General features: G+C 44.1%; 1 protein-coding gene across 1 annotated transcript in view; it reads right to left on the bottom strand.

Annotated features, from left to right (window-relative positions):
• Positions 1-394: 394 nt before the first annotated feature.
• SLC19A3 (solute carrier family 19 member 3) overlaps positions 395-23,793 on the bottom strand; it is a 31,179-nt gene continuing 7,780 nt past the window's right edge. The window contains 2 exon segments of the mRNA XM_087819968.1: positions 395-916; positions 3,207-3,550. Coding sequence (XP_087676094.1) covers positions 395-916; positions 3,207-3,550 — 866 coding nt within the window.

The raw sequence follows: 23,793 nt of genomic DNA, 5'->3' as shown, positions 1-23,793 counted from the left end.
GGATTAGTCATTCATTAACCATCTACATCTGTTGTGAACAATTTATCTAGCTTTGGGTTCATTGATGCCTTTACACATATAATGTCTGCCTCATCTGATGGAATCGAAGCATATTTTCCCCCATGGACAGGCAGTTTAAAGATGGGAAAGAGAAGAAGAAATGGTTCTTTGAGGCTGATTTAATAGAATTTATTAAGATAACAGTTGTTTTGCACATAGAGAGATGACAATGCCGTGGAAGGAACAGGACACAAATAAAGGAGCATTACAAGAAGGTAGAACATTAATTATCTGGACTCTGGGAGAGGCCATGATTGTAGTGGTAACTGACAGAGAAGACTGTGTATTTATTACTTCTGTTGGTGTTTATTAAATGCAGACATGATCACAGAAACTACAACACATGAGATTCCTGCGCGCTGGTGATGAGGCTCAGGTCGTGCTTGTGACTTGCAAGTCGGAGAGGAGCAGGAAGGAAGGGAGGGGGTGGTCTTACCTGCAGCGCAGTTACCTGCAGCACAGCCCAGACGCCCGGCCGCCTAGCAGCAGCATTGCCTCTGGCAGCAGCACTTCTGGCAGCAACACTTCTGCTGGCAACAGCCCTTCCCACAGCCACAGCCACAGCCACACGAGCCACAGCCACACGAGCCACAGCCACAGGAGCCACAGCCACAGGAGCGGCGGCAGCAGCAGACCACGGGGACACTGCAGCAGCCCCCACAGCAGCCACGGCAGCCGGGGCAGCAGCCAGAGCAGCAGCCCACCCGGTAGCACCTGCAGGTGGTGCAGCCGCCACAGCCACCACCACAGCCACCACCACAGCCACCACAGCCGCCACCGCAGCCACCGCAGCCACCACCGCAGCCACCACCGCAGCCACCACAGCCACAGCACCCCATGGTGTCAGTAGAGAGGACTCAGGAGAGGTGAGGAGAGAGAGTCAGGAGGTGAGGGAGGTCTGATGCCCCTTCTGCTGGGGGAGCCCTTATATACCCACTCGGGAGGGGAGGGGGAAGACACATGACCGCTTCCTTGTTGCTATTTCGCTCCATTTGCATGGAAGAACCCATCATCCCTTCTTTACTTCCCTTTTAGATGTCTTCACACATTTCCAGTTTTGTTCATTTCTTTTTTTAAAAAACTATAAGTAAGAAAAAAATCCCAACAGTCCTAGGGGAGTGTTCTGGGAACCAGGCTGTCAGCAGGAATGGGCAGGCTTCTCTGTGCGCCACGATGCCCAGGGGGCACGCGCTGCGTGTGTGAACTGTGGGCAGGGCTTACAGGCCGCACATCTTCAGGCAGCCACTGGGCCGGGCGATCTGTGGGCTCTGCGGGGTGGCACGGGGAAGGCTAAGGCACAGTCCCAGACCTCAGAGAGCTTGCAATAGAAAGAGAGTAGCATTGGGAGCCGGGGCTGTGAAAATGGCACTAGATTCACAGGCCACTGCCAAGGCCAGATGCCCTCGCTGGATCTGCAGGCGAGGGGAATGTTTGCTTTTTACCTCTTCCTTGGGGCATCCCTCTGCGGTTGGTCTTCTCACCTCTGGGCTGGGATGATTATTTTAAAAACAAGCAAATCCTCTCACGCGTCTGCATTTTCACGATGTAATTGTTGGTGTGTCTTGCTTTGGCCAGGGAACGACTTGTCCTTGATTATATGATGTCAATGGGTGTCTGAGAGCAGCAGCCCCGTGCTCAGTAGCCTGCGCCCAGTGACCATGGAGCAGGGTGGGCCCCTTGGGGAGGGGGGTGTGGAGACCAGAGACACAGGAGAGGCCTGGCTGGGTTGAAGGAGCAGCGTCTGCTCCTACGAGGAGCAGTGTGTCACTGTGGATCCAGGTGGGGTTTGAGGGATGGGGACTGGTACTAAGGCTGATAAAACCTAAGGCAAGAAAAAAGAGTGAGTGTGGGCTCTTCATCCCGCAGGCCAATGTAGGAGCATCTCGGGCCATCACTGAGGGCGCAGAGCACCTGGCTGGGGACCTGGTGGCTGTCAGGTCCCCCACGCTTTGGCGTATTTTCCCCGATCTGGGAGGATTGTTCTTTAGACATGTGAGAGGAAATGACGTGACATCCCTAAGCTGCCTGGAGTTGTTAGTGATGATCTCAAACCTCTTTAGTGGCGTGTGGACCACAAAGAGTGCTTCCTCTGCTCAGGGGTCCTTGACCTGGGGTGGGGGTGCCGTGCAGCTGGAGATACATGAAGAGGTTTGAGAGTTTGAAGGAGGCAGGATCAGCAGAATTTGGTGAAAGAGTAGGCACAGGGCTGAAGGACTAGGAGAACCTCTCCAGCCTGGTGGGGAAGGAGTGTGGGGGATGGGAATTTCACTCTTTTCCGGTGTCTGGTGCTTGGCAGGGATGGGGATGGCTTGGGTCTGGGACCTGTGACATCGGAGGTGCCTCTGAGTCCCCCACCGGGGGGGGTGGGATCATGAGATCACTGTCTTAGGGTGTGAGCCTGGAGGAGCTCCAAGTGGAGGTGCACGTTCCGGGCACATACCCGGGGTGCACAGTGGACACGGAACGTGCGCGTGGAGGGGGCGCTGGGGGAGAGAGCGCAGAGTGAGGGGGGACATTGGATCGAGACTTTTAATATACCATGCTGGGGTTTGAGATAAAAGAAAGAGGGTCATTTAGTTTAAAAACGGTCCAAATCCCTTTGGAAATAGAACTGTACACATATAACAACTTCACAAGGACTAAAATGACCAATTTACTGAGGTCTAAGGCCCACAAAAGTAGTAGACGTAAAAAATGTTGAAAGAAAAAGGGTTGTTGACCTTGGATAGTCATGTTGACTCTCCCACGCCTTGGAAGTTTCTGCTGACGAGGGTGCTTTCGGCGGGATGTGTGGAGAGAAAGCCCAGGAGCTGTGGAGAGGGGCCTGCAGCAACCAAATCTCAGAGATTCAGCTGTGTTTCCGTGAGAATGAAGATCCCTCCAACATGTTAGCATCTCCTGGCTCGCTTCCAACGTGACCTTAGGAAGAAAAGCCAAAATTAGCAAATGTCAAATACAGTTCAGGAGAATGGAAACAGGAATAACCTAGATAACCCTATTTGGAAACTGCAGTGACACCAATGAGGAAGTGACCACTGGTCATGTGTCCTGGTCACTTCCCCTCCCATCCCCTGAGTGGGTATATAAGGGCTCCCCCCGCAGAAGGGGCCTCAGACCTCCCTCACCTCCTGACTCTCTCTCCTCACCTCTCCTGAGTCCTCTCTACTGACACCATGGGGTGCTGTGGCTGTGGTGGTCGCTGTGGTGGCTGTGGTGGTGGCTGTGGCGGCTGTGGTGGTGGCTGCGGTGGCGGCTGTGGTGGCTGTGGTGGTGGCTGCGGTGGCGGCTGTGGTGGTGGCTGCGGTGGTGGCTGTGGCAGCTGCACCACCTGCAGGTGCTACCGGGTGGGCTGCTGCTCTGGCTGCTGCCCCGGCTGCCGTGGCTGCTGTGGGGGCTGCTGCAGTGTCCCCGTGGTCTGCTGCTGCCGCCGCTCCTGTGGCTGTGGCTCGTGTGGCTGTGGCTCGTGTGGCTGTGGCTCGTGTGGCTGTGGCTGTGGGAAGGGCTGTTGTCAGCAGAAGTGCTGCTGCCAGAGGCAATGCTGCTGCTAGGGGGCTGGTCTGCAGGTGCTGGTGGGACCCAGTCTGTTGGTAAGACTGCCTTCCTTTCCATCCTCTTGGTCTTCCCTCACCCTATGCTCCTGGACCCTCTTCCTGGCTTTCTTTGAAAATTTTCCATCTGAAAAGCTTCCAAACTAATAAGCACCATCTCATGGAAAAGATATGAGTGTGTCCCAGCGCCTGGGTTATTGTGCAAATTGCTCCACTCAGCCGAATGAAATCATGATTCCTAATGTTTGGTTTGATGGATATGTTCATTGCCTTTCAGCTCTGTTTTTCTTCTACTTTGCCCTGTCCACATGCGTAGTTTTTCCCCCTTTTTGTGTGTATGTGTGTTCTTAGTTATCACATAATGTTGTCCAAATTTCCTAATAAAATAAAAACTACGTGCTTATAGAAAAGTACTTTTTGTGTGTGTGTCTTTGTTGTGTTTGAGCACACAGAATCTTGGTTTGTCTGTTGTAAAACGTGAGAGCTTATCTTTGAACAAAGCCTTTAAAACACTTGCAATAGTATCATCACACGCAAAGGCCTGTAAGAAGCTCTGGCCAGGACTCTGGTGACCAAGCTCTCCCCTCAGTGAAACATCACTTTGCCTCAAAGACTCACCCCTCTCTTACACCCCAGTGTGTGGTCTCCCCAGGAGAGATGTTGTGTTTTATTGATGTAGCGTGACCTGTCCCATCAGCAGCTGTCCCACAAGCCAAACACAAGCTTTCCCATTAAGACCAAATATAGAATTTAACAGTGGAACCACCATTTGGGCTTTTGGTGGGTTTATTTTATTGATATGTTCAATCTCTCTCTTCTCCTTTTTAGGTTTTGTGCATAAAGTTTTTCATTTTTCAACTTTTTTGGTACAGTGCAACATTCGATAAAATACATATGGAATATTTAAAAATACAATCATATACCACTTAATACAGGAATATGTTTGAGAAATGAGTGCTTCCGTGATTCTATCGTCACGCGAACATCACAGTGCATTTACACAAAAATAGGTGGTATATCCTGCTACACCCCTGGGCTATGGGTACAGCTTGTTGCTCCTGGGCTGGAAACCTGTACAGCATATTACTTACAAAAAACCATGAGATTCAATCAAGTCCAAAAGAAAACGATGCACTCAGTAAACACGAGATGTATGAACTTGGTCCTGGTGTAGCAAGGCTTACTGTTTTACAGCAACTCGTTTGTTTTTAATAAGTGGAAAGACTACACTCTAAGGTAGCAACTAAAGTGCAGTGTAGTAAATACATAAGCAGGTAGCACAGTCATTTATTATCATTCTCAAGCATTAGGCCCTGTGCATAATTGCACGTGTTACGCTTTCAGACGGCTGGCCGCGCAGTAGGTTTGTTTACAGCCAGCGTCACCACAAGCACGGTGAGGAATGTGCTGTGCGACATTAGGTGGCCGTGATGACACTAAGTGACAGGAATTCTTCAGCTTCCTTGTCATCTGTGGGACCACCGTGGTCCATGTGGCCTGTGGTTGACAGAAACGTTGTTACGCAGCAGGTGACTGTGAAACACATTAGATTGCCACGGACTCTCCCAGCGCCCCTGTCTTCTCAGCTGTCTTTAGCAAAGGTAGTAAATGGAGGTAAGGCCTGATGAGAGGCAGCTCAAGGGATGAGGTTTCCCATGGTTTTTCAAAGAGGAAGTCTGTTTTTCTATTGCTTCAATTAAAAAATATATAAATATATTTTTATTGATTTCAGAGAGAAGGAGAGGGAGAGAGAGAGAAACATCAGTGATGAGAGTCATTGATCGGCCGCCTCCTGCACGCCCCCCGCTGGGGATCGAGCCTGCAGCGCGGGCATGTACCCTGACCGGGAATTGAACCCTGATTGCCTGGATCTGAGGTCAACCCTCAACCGCTGAGCCACGCCGGCCAGGCTATTGCTTCCATTTTATTAAAAGCAGCAGAGTAGCCTCTTCTCTTTCCCTTCCCTTCCCTTCCCTTCCCTTCCCTTCCCTTCCCTTCCCTTCCCTTCCCTTCCCTTCCCTTCCCTTCCCTTCCCTTCCCTTCCCTTCCCTTCCCTTCCCTTCCCTTCCCTTCCCTTCCCTCCCCTCCCCTCCCCTCCCCTCCCCTCCCCTCCCCTCCCCTCCCCTCCCCTCCCCTCCCCTCCCCTCCCCTCCCCTCCCCTCCCCTCCCCTCCCCTCCCCTCCCCTCCCCTCCCCTCCCCTCCCCTCCCCTCCCCTCCCCTCCCCTTTTCCAGTCCTTTGTTTTCCCTCCTCTCCTCTCCCTCCTCCCCTTTTCCTTTCCTTTGATCTTTTACTGATTCCCAGCCAGGGCACATACAAGAAGCAACCAAGGAATGCATGACTAAGGGGAGCAGCAAGTCGAGCCCCCCCCCCAATCAATAAATAAAAAAATGAAAACCCCTACGGAACGCACACTGCTCCTGCGCGACCGCGAGGCTGAGGCGTCCCTTCAGGAGGGGCCGTGGGGATTAACTGCTGCACGGTCGGCGTCGTGCAGATTCGGCCCCGTTTACCTCGCCTTCCACGTTCCTTCCTGCACCCCGGCCCTCTTTTGGGGTAATTGCCTGCTTTAGCACCTGGTTGAGTGAGGGGCCCGTGGGGATGCGCTCATTCCGCTCCTGTTGGCCTGCGGGCCTTGGCTCTGGCCTCAGGCGTGGGCTGTGGCTCCTCTTTGTGACTCCAGGCTGGCGGGTATTTTCCACGACACTCGGAGCCGGTGTCTCTCCGGCTTCACTGCCTGCTCCTCAGCAGCCAGTTGTCAGCTTACTGCTCATTTTTCCTGAACTGTTGTTCTTTGTACCCCTCTGCCTGTTTTTAAGATTTTTTTTTTCTTTCTGCCATTTCACTACCATGTGTTTAGATAGGAATTACTTCTCACGTACTCTTTTTGAGATTTTTTTGGGTTCCCAAATTCTGAGAATACATGCCTTTTATTATTTCTGGAAAATTCTCAGTGGATATTTCTCAGTTTGTCTCTCTTTACTGTTATCTCCTGGAGGAACTCCAAATAGATATTTGTTCAATTTTGACACTTTAATTTTCATGTGTGTTAATAATTTTTCCATTTCTATCTCTGTGCTGCGTCCTAGGTGATTTCTTTCAGTTCAACATCTTTTCCTATATATGTGTCTAAATTGCTCTTAACAAGTTTCTAGTTCTAATTAGTTCTATTCCCCGACCCCCCAAATATTCAGGCTCATTCATGCTGCATCATGTTCCATTTTACATTTTCCTTTGTGTATAGACATAGTAAACATCTTATTTTATATTCTAATACTGATAATTCCCCTCTCTCAAATCTTCATTGGTCCCATTTCACTATTTACTATTTCAGTTGCCTTGCTGATGATAATTTATGTCCTTGTATGATTTTGGATTCTTTAAAATCATAAGTGTATATATATTTGATTCCAGTATCCAGGGACATTCTTCCAGAGAGAATTTGCCTTCAATTTGTATAGGCGCCTGGGGCCACTGACTACCAGGACCACTTGAAACTACATGATCATCCCTCTCTCGCTCTCTTTTTTAATTTAGTCTGTAAAAATTGGTCCCAGAATTACGTGAGTGCTGGCTTGTGAAGACAAAGTCCTAAGGTAAATCCTGCTGACACTGCCCAGATCAGTCATCTTTGTGAACCACCTCCTCTCTGGGGTTGCCACTGGAAAGGCCAGGTCACTGGGAGAGTCAGCAGATGCTTTGAGCACAGGACAGATTCGGGGCTTCCTTGTCTATCTGGTCTCCTGTTAAAATTTCTTACCAATTCAACCATTCATTAAAATATTAAATTATATCCAGGAATTTTAGATGTTTTGTAATGTGAGGATTTTTCTAATATCTAGCCTGTTGTTGCTTTGATCAAAGTACGTCTTTCTTGATTTAATAGTTCTAAAGTCACTTGTTGAAATTTCAAACAACCCAGAAGTGTCCCTTCTTCCTCAAGCTCGATCCCCCAAGCCCATTCCCCTGCAGGTAATGGCACTGAGATCATCTCCTTTAGAATAGAAAAGTAAGAAAACAGGACAATGTTTGAATGATCACGACCCAAACTAGCTGAAAATCTAAGTAGGTATTTTGTTTGATAATGAAAATCTGGACTTCGCGCTCAGCTATTCTTTGAGTTAAGACACCAAACCACGTTATGAAATAGTGAAACCTGAGACCACACACCTCACATGTTTGAAATAATGAATGGGGAGTGAAAACACTCAACTGACCTATCTGGACTAGAAAATATCACATGCTTTAAACACGTGAGAAACATTTCAATTTTGACATATATGAGGCTGCCCCAAATCCGAACGAATCCCCATTCCACACTCTTAAAATAAAAGCATCCCTGTTTTTGTGAGGTAAGCTTTCTTTAGAGTGCCCCTTCCCTTACTAAGCCCAGTGGGGTTAAACTAAAATCCATTTTCATGGTTCTGATTTTTATGTAATTAAGGTAGACGAAAGTACCAGTTATCCTTGGATGGATAATCTAATGGGCTGTGCAATCAGGCCCATCTGGCAGGCCCCAGGCGGCTGAGTGCGGTGGCCTCCTGCCCGGAGAGCTGGGGAGCATCACTTTGCGTCCCCCAGGAGGACGGGAGGGACGCAGCGGCACAGCAGCTGTGGTTTGCGGGACCTCAAAGGGCCGCTCTGCACCCGGGCTCCTCCCTCTTCTGTCTCATGTATACACCTCCCACACTTCATGGGGACGGGGTTCAGGACACGCTACCCCAAAATGTGGCCCCGTGGCACACTGAATATTTGAACAGGAGGAATCGAGGTGCAGCAGGTGCAGGAAAGGCTTCCTGGCCTTCCCCTGGAGCAGGTCACAGGCCCCCAGTGACCTGGAGCTTTATCTCCGAACACGAAGGGACACCCAGGGGACCTGAATGACCCGGCCAGGCTGCTTCCCCAGCAGGCCCCGCCTCCCCTTTTGTACATTACGTTTTCCTGGCTTCCCAACCTTCACCAAAACTAGTATAAAAACGCTGGGCTTTAATTATTTCTTTGGGTCCTCACGTCCTTGAGACGGCTCCCGTGTTACGAAAAACCAGCATTAAATACACTCGCATGCTTTTCTCCTGTTCATCTGTCTTTTGTTAGAGACCCAGCTGAGAACCTAAAGGAGGGCAAGTGGCCTTTCTCTGGAATTGCTTTTCTGGGTGAAGCCCCAGGGCCACGCGGGGGCGGGGGGTGAGGGCAGTGAGACTCCCGAGGGGAGCGGTCTCCTCGTCGGCCCCCTTGGTCGGGGAGAAATGGGTCTGGGCCCAACCAGTCCCCCCCCAAATGATATCTCCGCACGTCGAAGGTGGGGCTGGGGCAGGGGTGAGGGGTGGACAGAGAGAGCAATGGGCAACTAATTTGTCACTAGTTGTGTGTTTTGATGTGACATTTGTGGGAAGTTATTACTTCTTTATCTAACTAAAGGATTATTTTGAAAAATTAACTTTTTTGAGATGCTGTGTGTTTACTTATCCACTCCTTCAAAAAACCCTCATACTTCAGACTTAGGAATTTCGTCTATTTTTTTAAAACAGGATTTTCCCAGAACACTGTCCTCGGTATATCACAACATACTCGCATGCCTCCAGTAAAGGTATGTTGCAGTTACCAGTCCTTATGTAACTAGCTGTGTACTTAAAGGTCCTTAGGTTTTCTAGGTTACGTAAAAAGATTCTTCAGCTTTTCTCATGGACCTTTTCCCCTCGAGCCTGTTAAAGGATCTTTGAGATGTGCTTGAAAGCTCTTTTTTAAGATCTCCATGGTCCTTTTAAATTGGGAAAGCCATAAATAGCCTATATTGTAACAACAGTTTCGGATATGCTAAAAAAAAGAAAAAAATGGGAGAATTACTTCAGGATGTCTGAATGAAGCCCTCTCTCTCATGAATCTCTGTCATGTGAAAATGCTGACTTATTGTATTTTCTAGCTTTTAAATTCCAGTATTTTAAAATGGCATTTGGCATTATGTTAAGGAGCTCATGGGATACCAAAAGTGCATAATCAATGACAAATGCGTATTTATGATTGCGGTTAGGGAGTTAGCAAGCTATAATCTTGGCTTTTATAAGTTTAATTCAAGCATATTTAATTAGACTCCTACCAAAATCAGTTTTTAAGACGGCTGCTTTTCAAAACCAGGTACCTCCATAACACTTTTGGTCCAGGCAAATATATTATAGAAATAAGATTTGTCTTCAGTTATGCCTTTGGACTGTATATTTTTTGCTTACCCTACTCTGGCACCTGGGTAAACCAGTCCTTTCTTTGAGAGCTGAGTTTTAAATAACTTTTCATTAAAGAACCTCAATAAAAGTTCTTCTAGCATTAAGGATGTTGGCAGAAATTAGAAGAGATGATAGAAACACAAAGAAACAATTTAGAATAGTGCCTTAACTCTGTCTAGATTTCCCTTGGTGCAGACGATAAGATTTGGAAATCTTGAATTACCTGGGGAAGCAAAGATAAAGCTTGACTTTTTCTGCCTAATTCAATTCCCCCCAAGCTTTCGATGTTTGTGTCAAAGTGTATTGATTTTCCAAGAAAGCGGACATTTAAATCAGGTTATACGAAACAGTGGTAGAAAGGAAGAGAGATGGATCGATGGGTTATTTTCATGTCAAGTGCTCTTTTGCCTACTTCAGTTATAGGGATACATTAATTTCAAATTAAGACAGAATGGATTTGTGGAAAAATAAAGGAAATATCTAGACATGATTAATGGAAAGTCCTTTGAAAAGATAAGTGCATCCTAACAGTGTTGACTCGTGTGAATAGATATTGTTCATTCAATTAGGGAAAGAGAGAAACACATCCATGTATTAAGTACACTGTGGACCAGGAATAGTGTGTTTTACGCTGGCATTTCATCTGTGTAAGATCTCATGAAAGAGATATCATATTCTTCATTTTATTGACGAGAAGAGTGAGACATTAAAAAATATTGTATCTCTGGGGCAGGGGTGAGGGGTTTGGTGGGGGGTACAGATGAAAAACGATTGGCCATAAAGTAATAATTGTTAAAGTTGGGTGATGGTGACATGAGGCTTCAGTATGTCATTGCCTCTCTGTTTCTTGAAAGTATTTGACATATAATAAGCCTGAAGATTCAAGTCCTTATTTTGCTAATTGCAAGCTTGGATTCTCTCCATCATATCATGCTCTTAACAATTTCTGAAAAAACTGGAAAGCAAACTGCAAGCTGGATAATAAATCACGAATTCAAATTTTATTTCAAAAGATAACAATGGCTTGTTTTATGGTCTCCAAAAGGATTGAATCTATAGGACTCTTAGTTTTAATATTTATTAAATGAAGATATCCTTCCTTCTCTTGAACAGGTGTGAGAGTAAAATAGATTATTTTAATGCCTGGTGGGATTCCATTTAATTGTATTTTCTGAAATGACTTCTTTCTATCTTTATATTTTGCAAAAAGATAGCTCAATACCCTAAACGTTTTGTGTTGAATATCCGTAGAGATATGTAAGCTTGACCATTTCGCTCATGAGACGAAGGACTATTTATGTTTAAAAGAGCCTTTAAAGAACAAATTTTATGAAAATTTCACCTTTTCTACACACACCCTAAGTAACAGGCACACTGTCTGAAGAGAAGAGACTTTCCCTTTCTCTCAGAAGCAAGTTCTTAGCGAGGAAACGGGTTTAAGGGGAACCGAATCCTGGCGCAGGTTTCCGGGAGTCAAACTGGAACTTTCAGGAGGCACAGCAGAAGAATTCAGCTCAACAATGGACCCGGAATGTTCTATAAATATGTGGGTGTGGAACACCCCAACTTCAAAAATAACTGTCTTCAAAGTCTTATTTGATGTGGAAGCTGCATAATGTCTGGAAAATCCACGTGCATTGTTGAGCGCACTTCAAAGAGGGCCCTGGGCTGCGCCCTCTCTCTCTGGAGCATTAACCCTTGCCTCGGCCCGCCTTCCCTCCCCCCCTGTACTTCGCTGTCTTTGCAAAAGTGTCTCAAATGTCCCAAAATACGTCCTGGGAGAAAGGAAGAGTGCATGGACAAGGAACTAACCCCTCCCCCCAACTATTGTTTTTCTCAGTGGGGAGGGAAGTTTTGCCTTCGCCAAGGCAGAGCCCAGGGGGGCAGAAGGGTGACTCCAGACCTCCTCTAGGTCATTCAGCCTCCCTGCCTTTTTCCTATTGGAAAAAAGCAATATCAGAATCCAGCCAACTGGGGTGGGGGGGGGGAGAAAGTACTCAGGGACATGCTTATCCTCTCCCCTCCCCCCTTCTCCCTTCCCCTTTCTGTGGGACTGCTTGTGGTCAGCTGCCATTTTCACCAGAATCAAGGCTGACTGTGTGTTAAGGGCTCTGGTGTCCCGGCTTCTTATTAATGACAGTTGAGTGAAACTATAATATGCACGAGAGGCCAGAGAAAGAAGTATCCCGTCTAATACGGTAACTTGGTTGTGCGGAGGAGATCGGATGGAAGGTGGTAGGGCTCCGGTCTGGGTGAACTATTATTCCAGCAGCTATCTGGGCATGGTAGGGAGTGGGGACCTGGGTGTGGAAAATCGTGTTAATTAGAAGGCGACGAGCTTTGGCAAATCCCCACAGGTATGGTTGAGAAAAGAGGCAAATATTTAAGTTGCCTTGATTGGGAGCCCTTGAAATAATAAGGTGACTCCCAGAGCAGTAGTTTTCAAACTTCTTTGAGTGTAACCTGAGAAAGAAACATATTTTACATGTCAACCAGTACACACACAAGTATACATATATGTGTGTGTATGTGTGTGTGTGTAAACAGAATTTTCACAAAACAGAGCTTTACAGGCAGGTATGCTGTCCATTCTGTTCTACCACAGGACTTGAGCGTTGCTCAAAGCCTGGCCAAAGCCTGCGGTGGAGAGAAGCCACCACAGGGACCGGTGTAAAGATGTGGCAAATCTTCAAATCCTTCAAATCTTGGAAGCACTGCACGAAAACTCTCAAAGCGACTCTGGGCTGCTCCCCTGGACGTCGCCCAGCTTCCCTGAAGCAGTGACTAGTCCCCGGCAGACTCGCGACCCTTCCGAGGTTCCTCTGTGACATTAAACAGGGAGGGAGTGAGGCCCAGACACCCGGAGGTGGGGTGCACCGTGGGCTTCCGACACGGGCATTACCCAGGAGGCCTGTGCCGATCCCAGGGGACGCTGGCTGGCCCAGGCCCAAGCGGTCCAGCCTGAGGCTTCACATGAATTCCTGACGACAGCATGGAAGCCACGAGAAACTGAAAGTCAAGGGAACAAACTGCCAAGGTGACAAATGCAGATTCATTCCTCCGGGTGTAAAGAAAGAGCATTTTTTTTTTGTAGTCAAGGCAAAAGGTATTATAATAATCAGGATACTTCATACTGAAGATACATCCATCGGAAACGTCTATGCACTGAATAACAGCATTGAAACACATGAAACAAAACTGCCGGGAACACAGGGAGAAATAAAAAGACATGCTGCAGTTACAGGAGGCTTTAATACTTCTTTATCGGTCCTCGGCAGGTTAAATGGAAGAAATGAATCATAATTCTTACATTTTAAAGTTGTAATTTGATCTGCAGAATCTGCTGAGGCTGGGAGAAGCCTGTAACACATACATGAATCTTTCACACCCAACTATTTCCAGGGCAACCCGGGGCTGCTCAAGTCCCGTTCCCTGTGACTGCTTAATAGGAGTTCACTCTTCTTCAAAGTCAGAGCCATAGGTTAAAAAGGGTGTTTCAGCAGTGGAAGAACCTGACCACCCTCCCCTTTGGCTCACCTTGGCAGGTCAATGTGCACACCATTGAGGTGCTATCTGGGATATCAGGTAGATTCACCTGGGGGGTTTGCTAAAAAACAGACTTTCAGATTGAATCGATCGGGGTGGGGCCTGAGAATTTACATTTCTAACAAGATCCCGGATGATGCTAGAGCTCTGGTCCAGGGACCACACTTTGAGAACCACTGCCTAGTAGGCTTCTGAGGATTAGATCCTGTGACCTGGTTAAAAGTTAAAAACAGCCTTGCTATTTATAAATAAAGAGGGGGTAATCTTCAGAGGATTTTCCACATGCTTTTTCAGTAACCTCTTCCCCTCAAAATCTTTACTATTCTCTGAGATTTGTACTCAGAGCCAGGGATGGCTTTGTTTTGGGTTAATGACAGTAAGCAGCAAAGTCCTGGAGTCTATTTTTGTACAAGTGAAAGACTCAAGTAAGGTTGCTTTGCATGCTGCTCATTTTGGTAGCAAAGGGTGTATGTTCTCTACATGAAAATCATTACAGCCCATTTGCTCACATTTGAGATTGTAAGAAGTTCTGACATTGGACCTAAAGACTGAAATCTCAGGTAAACCCGTTAGTAAAGTTACCATACTGAGGTATATATATATATATATATATATATATATATATATATATATATATATATTTTTTAATATCTTTATTGATTTCAGAGAGAGGAAAGGAGAGGGAGAGAGAGAGACAGAAACATCAATGATGAGAAAGTCATTGATCAAACCCACAACCTGGGCATGTGCCCTGACCGGGAATCGAACCCTGATCGCCTGGATCCTAGTTCGATGCTCAACCACTGAGCCACGCCCGGCCAGGTGAGGCTTATATTTTTATCTGGTCCTGTTAGTTAAGGCACAGAAAATAGCTCTGATATTCTCATCATTGAGAAAAATCCGAAGAAGTGGAGAATTACTGTGGGAAAAACCTAGGAATGGCTTGGCGAAGTTCCCCAACAATTCATGGATGGTTCAACTGTTGAAATAAAAACAACCCAAAACCAAATGTGCACACACACACACACACACACACACACACACACAAAACAAAAACAAAAACAACAAGTAAAAAGACTGGTCATCAATCCAACTGACTTCTTTTTATAAAACTTGCATTCTCTCCCTCATGTTCCTTCTGTCTTTCAGTCTTAAAAATGGGGGGAAAATGCTGTGGCAGTGAAAATACATCACAGGTCAAAACACAGGAACCTGAGTCTCCTCTTTTGGGTTCTTGATGGAAGAGAGTATTAATGATTTACTTAAAAACACTAGTAAGGGATTAAGTTTCATTTCTGCTGGAATGGTGGGGGTCACTGATGAAAAAATTCTCCTAAGCATTGCTTGGGGAAGTTAATCACACTTTCATTTAGTCGTTCACATTAAAAAAAAAAAAAAAAATCAGGAAATTTCTCCTAAGGCAAAAATCTTGGGCAGAAGACAAAATTAGTGGTATTTAGAGAGAAAGAGAGTTTCCAACAGACGTAATTGCTAAGTAAGCATCATAATCATCCTGAGCTTATTACCATGTAGATATTGGTAGATAGGAAATTCATTTTAATGAGCATTTTAGAATGGTGAATAAAATAGCCTTTGGGGAGTAAAGATTTATAGAGCAGACAGACCCCTTGCCTTCTCAAAATAGCAAACTCAAGGAGAACATTGATTTAGCATAAGAAGCCTCAATTAATTTGAACAGTCAGTTGCCCAGGTGATTTGCTTTGCTTTTAATACCTATTTTCAGAACAAGAATTACACAGACATCTAGGTAATGCCATGTCATAGGTGAAATTGAAACACAACACTTAGAAGTATTTTTTAGGATTGATATTGAGCCCCACCCCATTCCTATTTTTCCCCATTTTATGTTGCTAATATTGAAAAGTGAAGTTATTTTCAGGGTGATAAGCCTTAAGGTTGGCTGATTAGGGAAAGACAAAGACCCCCTTTTAGGAAGGCAATCAAAGCATAATATTCTCCAGGTCCATCCACACAGTTGCAAAGGGTAGCAGCTCATGCTTTCTTACGGCTGAATGATATTCCACTGTGTACACGTCCCACAGCTTTTTTTTTTTTTTTTTTTTTTTTATCATGTACAGCTCTTGTAACACAGAAACCCACACCTGAAACCTATATTAACCATATTATCGTATGAACCAATGTCACCCCTATACATTGCATGAAAAAGAAAGAAAACTCAATAGCCTACTACAAAAAAATAAAGAATAAAAATAAAAATAAAAATAAAAGAAAGGCAATCAACAGCTCCAGGAGAAACCTCACGCACTCAGTCACCGGCTGTTTTCTCCCTGAAGCTTCCTGACCCGCCCCAGCAGCTCTCCTTCCTCACTTCATGGGAATTACTCCAGCCCTGGCAAGACATCAGGGCCTGTCAGCCAAGGACAGGGCCCTGGGGTCAATCAGGTCCAAATTCTTCTCTGCTACTTACAAGAGGGTGACCTTCGACCACCCAGATTTCTCATCTTTAAGATGGGGATGGTAACACCTACCCACGTTGGGAGGACTGCACGCAGCAGTCACGGTAGAGCAGTGCCAGTCGGTGAGCGTGGGCGATGCCATCTACAGTGCTGAGGGCTCCGAAAGGTTGGGCATGCGCTCAGCCTGGGGGCAGCTTGGGAGCAGGGATTCAGCTTTGTCTCCCAGAGCCTAGCACAGGTCTCCTGGAGCTTCTCGTTGAAAATAAGCCAGCCATTGGAGCCAACAGGGTTTTCTAACGGACCAGAGAAATTCAAATAATGACGAGGTGTGTCCCAGGTGTTCTCGCTCTCTCAGGTTGTTCTCTGGAGTGGGAACCACAAGCTATGATTTGATTCTCAAGAACATGTAGGCTCCTCAGTGTAGACCGGGGACAGGGAAAGGAGGGTTTCCTGGTGAGGAGAACACGGGTTTTGTAGGTAAGTTCAAATATCTAACCCACCCTCTCATGCCATGTGACCCTGGACAAGCCATTAAGACCCTCTGGCAATGAAAGGGAACATTCTTTGGAAAGCTTCCCCGGCAGAGTGATGTATTAAATGATCACATACTTTATAAAAATTCATGATTTCTCACTGTCAGATCCATTGCAGTTTTTGAAAGTTTTAGGAAATAGTAATTCTTAGGCTTCTGATTATAAAATGCAGAGTCAAAGAGGACAGTTTCTAACAGAGGTGGTGTTTGGGCGGTGGACACGGTGCCATATACAGATCTTGTAGCGCAGAAATGTACACTGGAGCCCTGGCCGGCGGCTCAGTGGTTAGAGTGTGGCCTGTGGACTGAAGGTCAAGGGTTTGGTTCCGCTCAAGGGCACCTACTGGGGTTTCGGCTTCGTTCCCAGGCCCTAGTCGGGGCGTGTGTGGGAGGCAACCAGTCAATGTGTCTTTCTCACGTGGATGTTTCTCTCTCTCCCCTTCCCTCCCTCCTTTCCACTCTCTCTGAAAAAAACTGGGAAAAATGATCTCTGGTGAAGATTAACAAAAAAAGAAAAAAAATGTACACTTGAAACCTATATGATTCTATTAATCAAGGAATCTAATAATAATAATAAAATAACAGAGGCTGTAGCAAGGAAATCTCAAATCCCCCCTCTGATCCGTGTCTCAGGCACTGGTGTGGATGAATATCACGCCGCACTTTGGTTCCAAAGAGGCCCTGGCTTCAGGTTTTTATGTCGGAAATAACTTCTGCTTCCCCCCCCCCCCCCCCCCCCGTGTTGGTGGCCGGTGTGTAAGTAGCATGTTGAACTGAGAATGGCTGGGTTGGTTGGTGTGACTGGATTTTGGAATCCACTACCAGCCCAAGGAAAAGACTCAGGAAGAAGCAGCTGCAGCAGATTCTCCTGAAGGGCATTTCCCTCCTCCAGGGCGGCCCCCAGGTTGCTCCCTGCTGGTAGCTTCATTCACTGCGAAGAAGGCAGCGTGTCTTTGTTTTCTCTGTTGGTGCTCAGCCCCCCTGAACTGAATGGCTTTCCTTGTGCCCTGTGGAAACCCAAGGGCTCCTTGGGAAAAACTGAAACCGAGAGGAGTCCCGGGTTCCTGGATTATGTGGTCTCTGCTGAGATGGAAGGGAGGAAAGAACTCAGCCGGAAAGGTAAAAACACTCCTCCTTAGAGCTCTTTTTCTCATTCAAAACCATTTTTCCCTTTTTAAAATTAATGGTGGAGTTATAGCTATAAAAAAAAGAAGAAATACTGAATTTACAATCCCAGCTTTTCCCAATGGTGCCCTTTTTAATATTTCAAGCAGGTGGTAATTTCTAGTTAATTTTTAACCTGTTGTTTCAAAGGTCATTGGAAAATCAGTTAAAATGTTACCAAACGAATGCTCTTATTTCCCCCTAATTATGTTAAAATGCAAATCTTTAGCTTTCAAAAGAAAGTTGAGTACATCGAAAACTGTGATTATAGAGTTGTACACCTGAAACCTATATAATTTTATTAACCAATGTCACCCCAATAAATTCAGTTTTTATAAAAAGAAAGCTATGGGTTTCTGTTCAGAACATTGGTCTAGGCCAACATAGTTTCAGCCGGGGGTCCCAGGGCCCGGCCCTGGCTGTTTTTGACTGCGAGGCGTGGTGGCTCTTAATAAATATCCCAACTATTACTGTGATGGGCTCTAGCAAATCCCCCCCCCCCTCCGTTGTACTTAATCGTAACTGGCTGACATTACCCAGATTCTTTAGCCTTTGAGTCCTGCTGATTAAAAGGAGATAAAAGCGGTCTAGTTGATGGCCTGGGAGGGGTCAATGAGGTTAGTGGGGGACTGAGGGCCTGCCTAGCACAAGGCCAAGCCTTCCCAGTCTTCATTTGAGAACCTGGCCTAGTGTCCAAGACCCAGGAAATCACAAGGACCAATGAACTGTTGATAAAATAAAAGCTCATAATATCAGACCCAGCTAATCCGAATGATTGATAATCAGTACAAAATGTATAATTCACGTCAAGATTATTTTTTAAGTTTTAAATTTTACATTAGTTTCAGGTGTACAGTATAGTGGTTAGACAACTATATAATTTACGAAGTGAACCCCTTGATAATTCTAGTACCTACCTGGCGCTATATGTGGTTATTATAGTATTATTGACCACATTGTCTACCCTGTAACTTACACCCCCGGGAAAAATAACGAATAACTGATAAAGTAAATTTATAGTTTAAGTAAAGTTGTAAGGAAAACTGTTAAGGAATTATGTTGTCTGAAAACCATTTATAAATATTAACTTACATAAGAAAAATCATAATTCACACCTATTTGCCCTTTGATCAAATCTTTACAGTCTTCTCCTATGGGGACCACTCAGTCAGTTCATTTAGGTTCTGCTCAAAATACATGCTGTCCACACACACACTCTCCACTCAGAAGCTTTACTAATTTGTTTAGGTTCTTCTCTAAATAGCCTAATTAATGAACATTTTCTTTATGTACTTTTAAAAGAATTGAAAGGACACAATCTCTATATTCCAGCTTATCGTGACTCAGTATTGAGTACTTTTTACCCAGATTACTTAAATGAGTTTTCCGCCTGAACCTTGCCCTGCCCTTTCTAACCAGCAGTGTTGGTTAATAAATACACACTGACCAGGTAGCCTCATCATTTCAATGGTGATTGCTCAGATTTTCCCCTAGTTCACTTTCAACAGTCACATCACTCATCTTGCTACTAGGATGTTGTGAGCTAGGAGTAGGGGCTCATTTCAACGGCATATTTCCCTTGCACCCAAAATTAATGCATTGTTGATACCACTTTTGAGGTGGGGTTCTGCTGTACCAAATACCTAAAAGTGGGGAAGTAGTTTTGGAACTGGATAGTGAGTAGAGGTTGCAAGAGTTTTGAGGAACTTGATAGAAAACCTTATAATGCCTTGAAGAGATTGTTGGTAGAAATATGGATATTAAAGGCAATTCTGGTGAAGGCTTGGAAAGAAGAGAGGAGAGCTATAGAGAATAGAGAACACATCTTAGAGAATATATCTTTCATTGTGAACAGAATGTTGCTAGAAATATGAAGGGTAAGGATGGTCATGGTGAGGTCTCAGATGGAAAGGAAGAACGTGTTATTGGACACTGGAGAAAAGGTGGTTTTTGTTATAAATTGACAGAGAACATGGCTGAGTTATATTCTATCGTAGGGAGGAAAGTAGAACTTGTAACCAATGAATTTGAATATTTTGCTCAGAGATTTCCAAACAGCACAGAAGGTGCAGCCTGGCTTTTCCTTGCTGCTTATAGTAATATGTGAGAGGGGAGAAATTACTGGAGAAAGAAACTGCAAGGTGCAAAGGAGCTAGCATTTGAATGATTTGGAAGATTCTCAGCCTATACAGATAGTTACTTTAGAAATCTGGCCACGGGTATGGCTGGACAATCATTTGCTAATGAAATTAGGTGTGTGGCTGAGGGAGTCAATCAACCAAATCAGCAGAAACCAGGAACAGACAGGGGGTTAAGCTCCATGGAGGATCTTTTTTGATGGGTTGGACCACTGTGAACTGTGTGGGAGACTGACAAGGTTTTTGAGAATTTTATACCAGCAGAAACACTACGAGCCTGGGCCAGAAAGGACACAGAGAGCATGGAATAACGGAAGAATGACTCTGAGCATCATTACCACAGACATTTATTTTAAAGAAAAGATGACCAGGTGCATTCTAGAACCTTCTTTTAGGATTCATGGCAGTGCTATAAAGAAACTGTTTCCAGGGGTGGTGTGGGAATGGATGTAATGCACATTGAGTCTGAAAGTATGACATGAAGTGAAAACTGCTGAACAAATGCTAAGTATAGAAACTCTTCTGTTTATGAACTTTTGGTGTCCAAGAGGCTGTTTCCAAGCCTATTTTTTTTCTTAATTGAAAGTTATATGGTACAAAAAAATGTCTACTCCCACCCATGGGTGATGGGTTGAGACTTTGTTCTTCATCTGTAGGGCTTGTTTAAACACCAATAGTGGGGTGTCTCACCACTTTACTCGGGGAGACAGGGAAATGGGGAATTTCTTTTCTAACAAGTCCCCAGGTGATGCTGATGCTGCTGGTTGGGGACCTCACTGTGAGAGTCACTACTTAGTAAATAGCCGTCCTTGGCAACTCTTAGGCTACAAGTTTGAATGGAGAGATTTCTGTAGTCATTTTAGATTTACTTTCTTTGAAGGTTAGACACCAGAGGGCAGTGTGATCACAAGCACATGGGGAGAGAGAGCAGGGTGGACTTTAGGATAAATCCAGACCAACTTGTCCAAATAAACTACTACTGCTTCAGCAAACCCATCTTTGTTTAATCTGTTCTGTTTGTTCATATTTCATATAAGAATTTATATGGAAGAAAGGTTCTGCTGATAAAAATACATTTAAAAGCTGTTCTCTCTCCAGTCCCCTTTTTTTTAAAGTCAGGGCCTGCTAGCTGAGAGCTGGGGCTCTGGGTGCATGTGATTTAAAAAATATATATTTTATCATTTTTTTAATCCTCAATTGAGGATACTTTTTAAAAAATTGATATTTAGAGGGAGAGGAAGGCAGAGAGAGGGAGACAGAGAAATATTCATGTGAGAGAGAAACATCAATGGGCTGCCAGTTCGGGCCCTGACCCGAATGCAACCTGAAACCTTTTGGTGAGCAGGGTGATGCTCCGACCACCTGAGCCACCTGCCAGGGAGGGGTGCCCGTGATTTCATCTCCCATTACTGATAACTTCAGAATTGAAAGATGAGTTGGCTCCTGAGTCCAGTGTTTCTGAGAGTGTGTTCAACGAGCCTGAATTCTATTAATAATAAAAATAGCGCTGAGAGACTGAATCCTTTCAGAAACGTTGGGTGAGATAAAGTTACATGGGTGTCTTTTCTAGAATATTCCTCAGAGCCTTTCTTTATGCATTGAGGACTGCTGGAGGAGGAAGCAGATTGTAGGACCACGGTGGGTATTTTAGATGGAAATGTGGGTATCTGGACGCTGCTATCTACTGACCTTCTGATCTCTCTTCCTCAGTCATCAAACTCTTTGGCATCAACTCTTCATCCCAAGTCTTGCTATTATCTTGCACTTTATTCTTGGAAACAATGATGTAATGGAAACCCTTTCATACAAGTTAGTTACCAGGCATGCAAGCTTATTGGCAGTGTGTATTTCTATCAGAAATCTATAGGTGGACAGATACACATATTTGTAATTTTGAGAATGCCAACGTTTTCTTTGCAGCAATGAAGCTAATTTACACTTCCCCCAACGATGTTTGAGAACACCCTTTGACCCATTCTTAGAGAAGAAATGTATTGTCACACTTCCGGATTGGTTTCCAAGTCTGATAGCTAAAAATGATGTCTCACTGTCATTTTAATATACATTTCTCTTATGAGTTAGTTTTAGCATCTTTTACATGTCTGAGCCATCTACGTTTCCCTTCCTCGGAATTCTCTGTTCACACCCTTTTCTATCCGGTTGTTGATCTTTTTCTTATCAACCTGTATTAGTTCATTATAAATTAGGGAAAGTAGCTTTGATGAGTTGCAATAATTTCTCCAAATTATTATGGTTTTTTTCCCCTTTGCTTATAGTGTGTGTTTTTTTCCGTCCATGCGTAAGCTTAGTTTTATGCTTCAATTCATTTTTTTTTTTAACTTCTAAGATTTACTTTAGAAAGGTTTGCAGTTGTAAAATAATTCTTACATGTTTTCCTCTAGTTTTGTAGTTTCATTTTTTACATCTACATGTTGATATGTATACATTACATATTGATAGAGCTATTCTAGCACTCTTGGGTCCAACTTAGTTTTTCCTTTGAAACAAAAGTTATTCTAATCTTACTAAATATTCCATAATTTTTCCCTCTTGTATGAGATGCTATTTTTATTATAGTTTAGAATCCCATATGAATTAGGGACTAATTCAGAAATTTTTACTCTGTTTTATTGGACTGTCTCTTTATGATCCTATGTTACTGTAACTAAGAGTTCAGAGTAAGATTTTGTTCTCTGTAAAATTTATCTTATTTGCCACTTAAAAAAGCATTTTCTTGGTTCTTCCTTGTTAATTTTTCAAATAAAATTTAGAATCAGCCTTACTAGTTCTGGAAAAAGAAACATGTTGTATTTTTTTTTTTGCTGGCATAAGATTTAACTTCCAGATTTATTTAGGAAGACTGATGTCTTCATATATATTTTTTCCTAAACAGGAATAAAGTAAGTTTTTCCATATGTCTAGGTGCTATTTCATGATCTTCATAAGTATTTTCAGGCATATTCACATGTCTTATACAATTATAGTTATTAAATAGATTACATTTGTTTTTGAATTATTTTTGTACTACCATAAATGTGGTCTTTTACTAAATGATTGTTGAATCATGAAATCTGTTGCTTTCTGTATACTGACCCTCTATACTACTATCTCAATTTTTAGTTGTGTCTCTTGGGTGTATATTTGTAGCGTCTGGAAGAGTAATATTTTTGTCTCTTCCTTTCTAATTTTTTTTTTTTTTTTGCTTGTCTAATTGTGTTGGCTACTATCTCTAGTACAGTAGTTAAATGAAAAGGATAATAGTGGTCATCCCTTCCTTGCTTTTGACTTAAATAGGACTATCATTAGTTTCCTCCACTAAGTATGTGTTGGCTTTTGGGCCAAATTTTTAGTCCGATGATTGAAGTTTGGGATTTGGAGAAAAGCATGTTTGAAACACATATCTTGAATCAGCATTCCTTATTCCCAGTGGCATACTACTCACTGTGTCCTCTATTGAAGTTTCAAAGGGCAGATAAGCTCAGACAATTTTCAGCACAATTCATCAGAAAATTATAAAGACTTTAATACTTTTGCACACATTATTTTATTTAACACAATCTCTGCCATTTAAAAATTAGGTGCTTCCCTCCCTCCCCCATCAGTGTTTTCTTATTTATGAACACGTGTAGAAACCCCCGGAAATTTCTACTTAAGTTTTCTGTTTTAAACAGACATTACACTGACATAGCATTAAAACACCTATCTGGGGTCATGAAAGGAAGAAAGCTCACTGCTCTCCTTGTGCAACTAGGAATTGACACGTATGTCATTCAGTGGACACACAAGAGTGTCTGGAGCTATTCTTGAGGTAGAGTTTCAACAACAAAGCTCAGCAGAGCACAGAGTGAAAAATTATCATGAAAAAAATCCAATGGTGATATTATCAACTAGAAGCTTGTTCATAATGCTATGTTATCAGAATTAAAGAGGAGTCCTTAGAAATGGGACCAAACCTTGTAATTCTCTCAGAGAACTGTGTTATATAGAAATACACTTAGTAGAAGAAAAAGGAACATGGCTCATGTGACAAAAAAAGGTTCCACGTGTTGCCTGTTTTGGTAAGATAAACAAATATCTAAGCCAAGAAACAAGGTTAGTCCAGTTAGTACTTGTGCTCACAAATGGGGACCATCCACTCCAGGATGGCTGA

This window comes from Miniopterus natalensis, chromosome 8 (assembly GCF_054644295.1).
Source record: "Miniopterus natalensis isolate mMinNat1 chromosome 8, mMinNat1.hap1, whole genome shotgun sequence".
Lineage (NCBI taxonomy): Eukaryota > Metazoa > Chordata > Mammalia > Chiroptera > Miniopteridae > Miniopterus > Miniopterus natalensis.
This window is presented reverse-complemented; position numbering and strand designations above follow the sequence as displayed.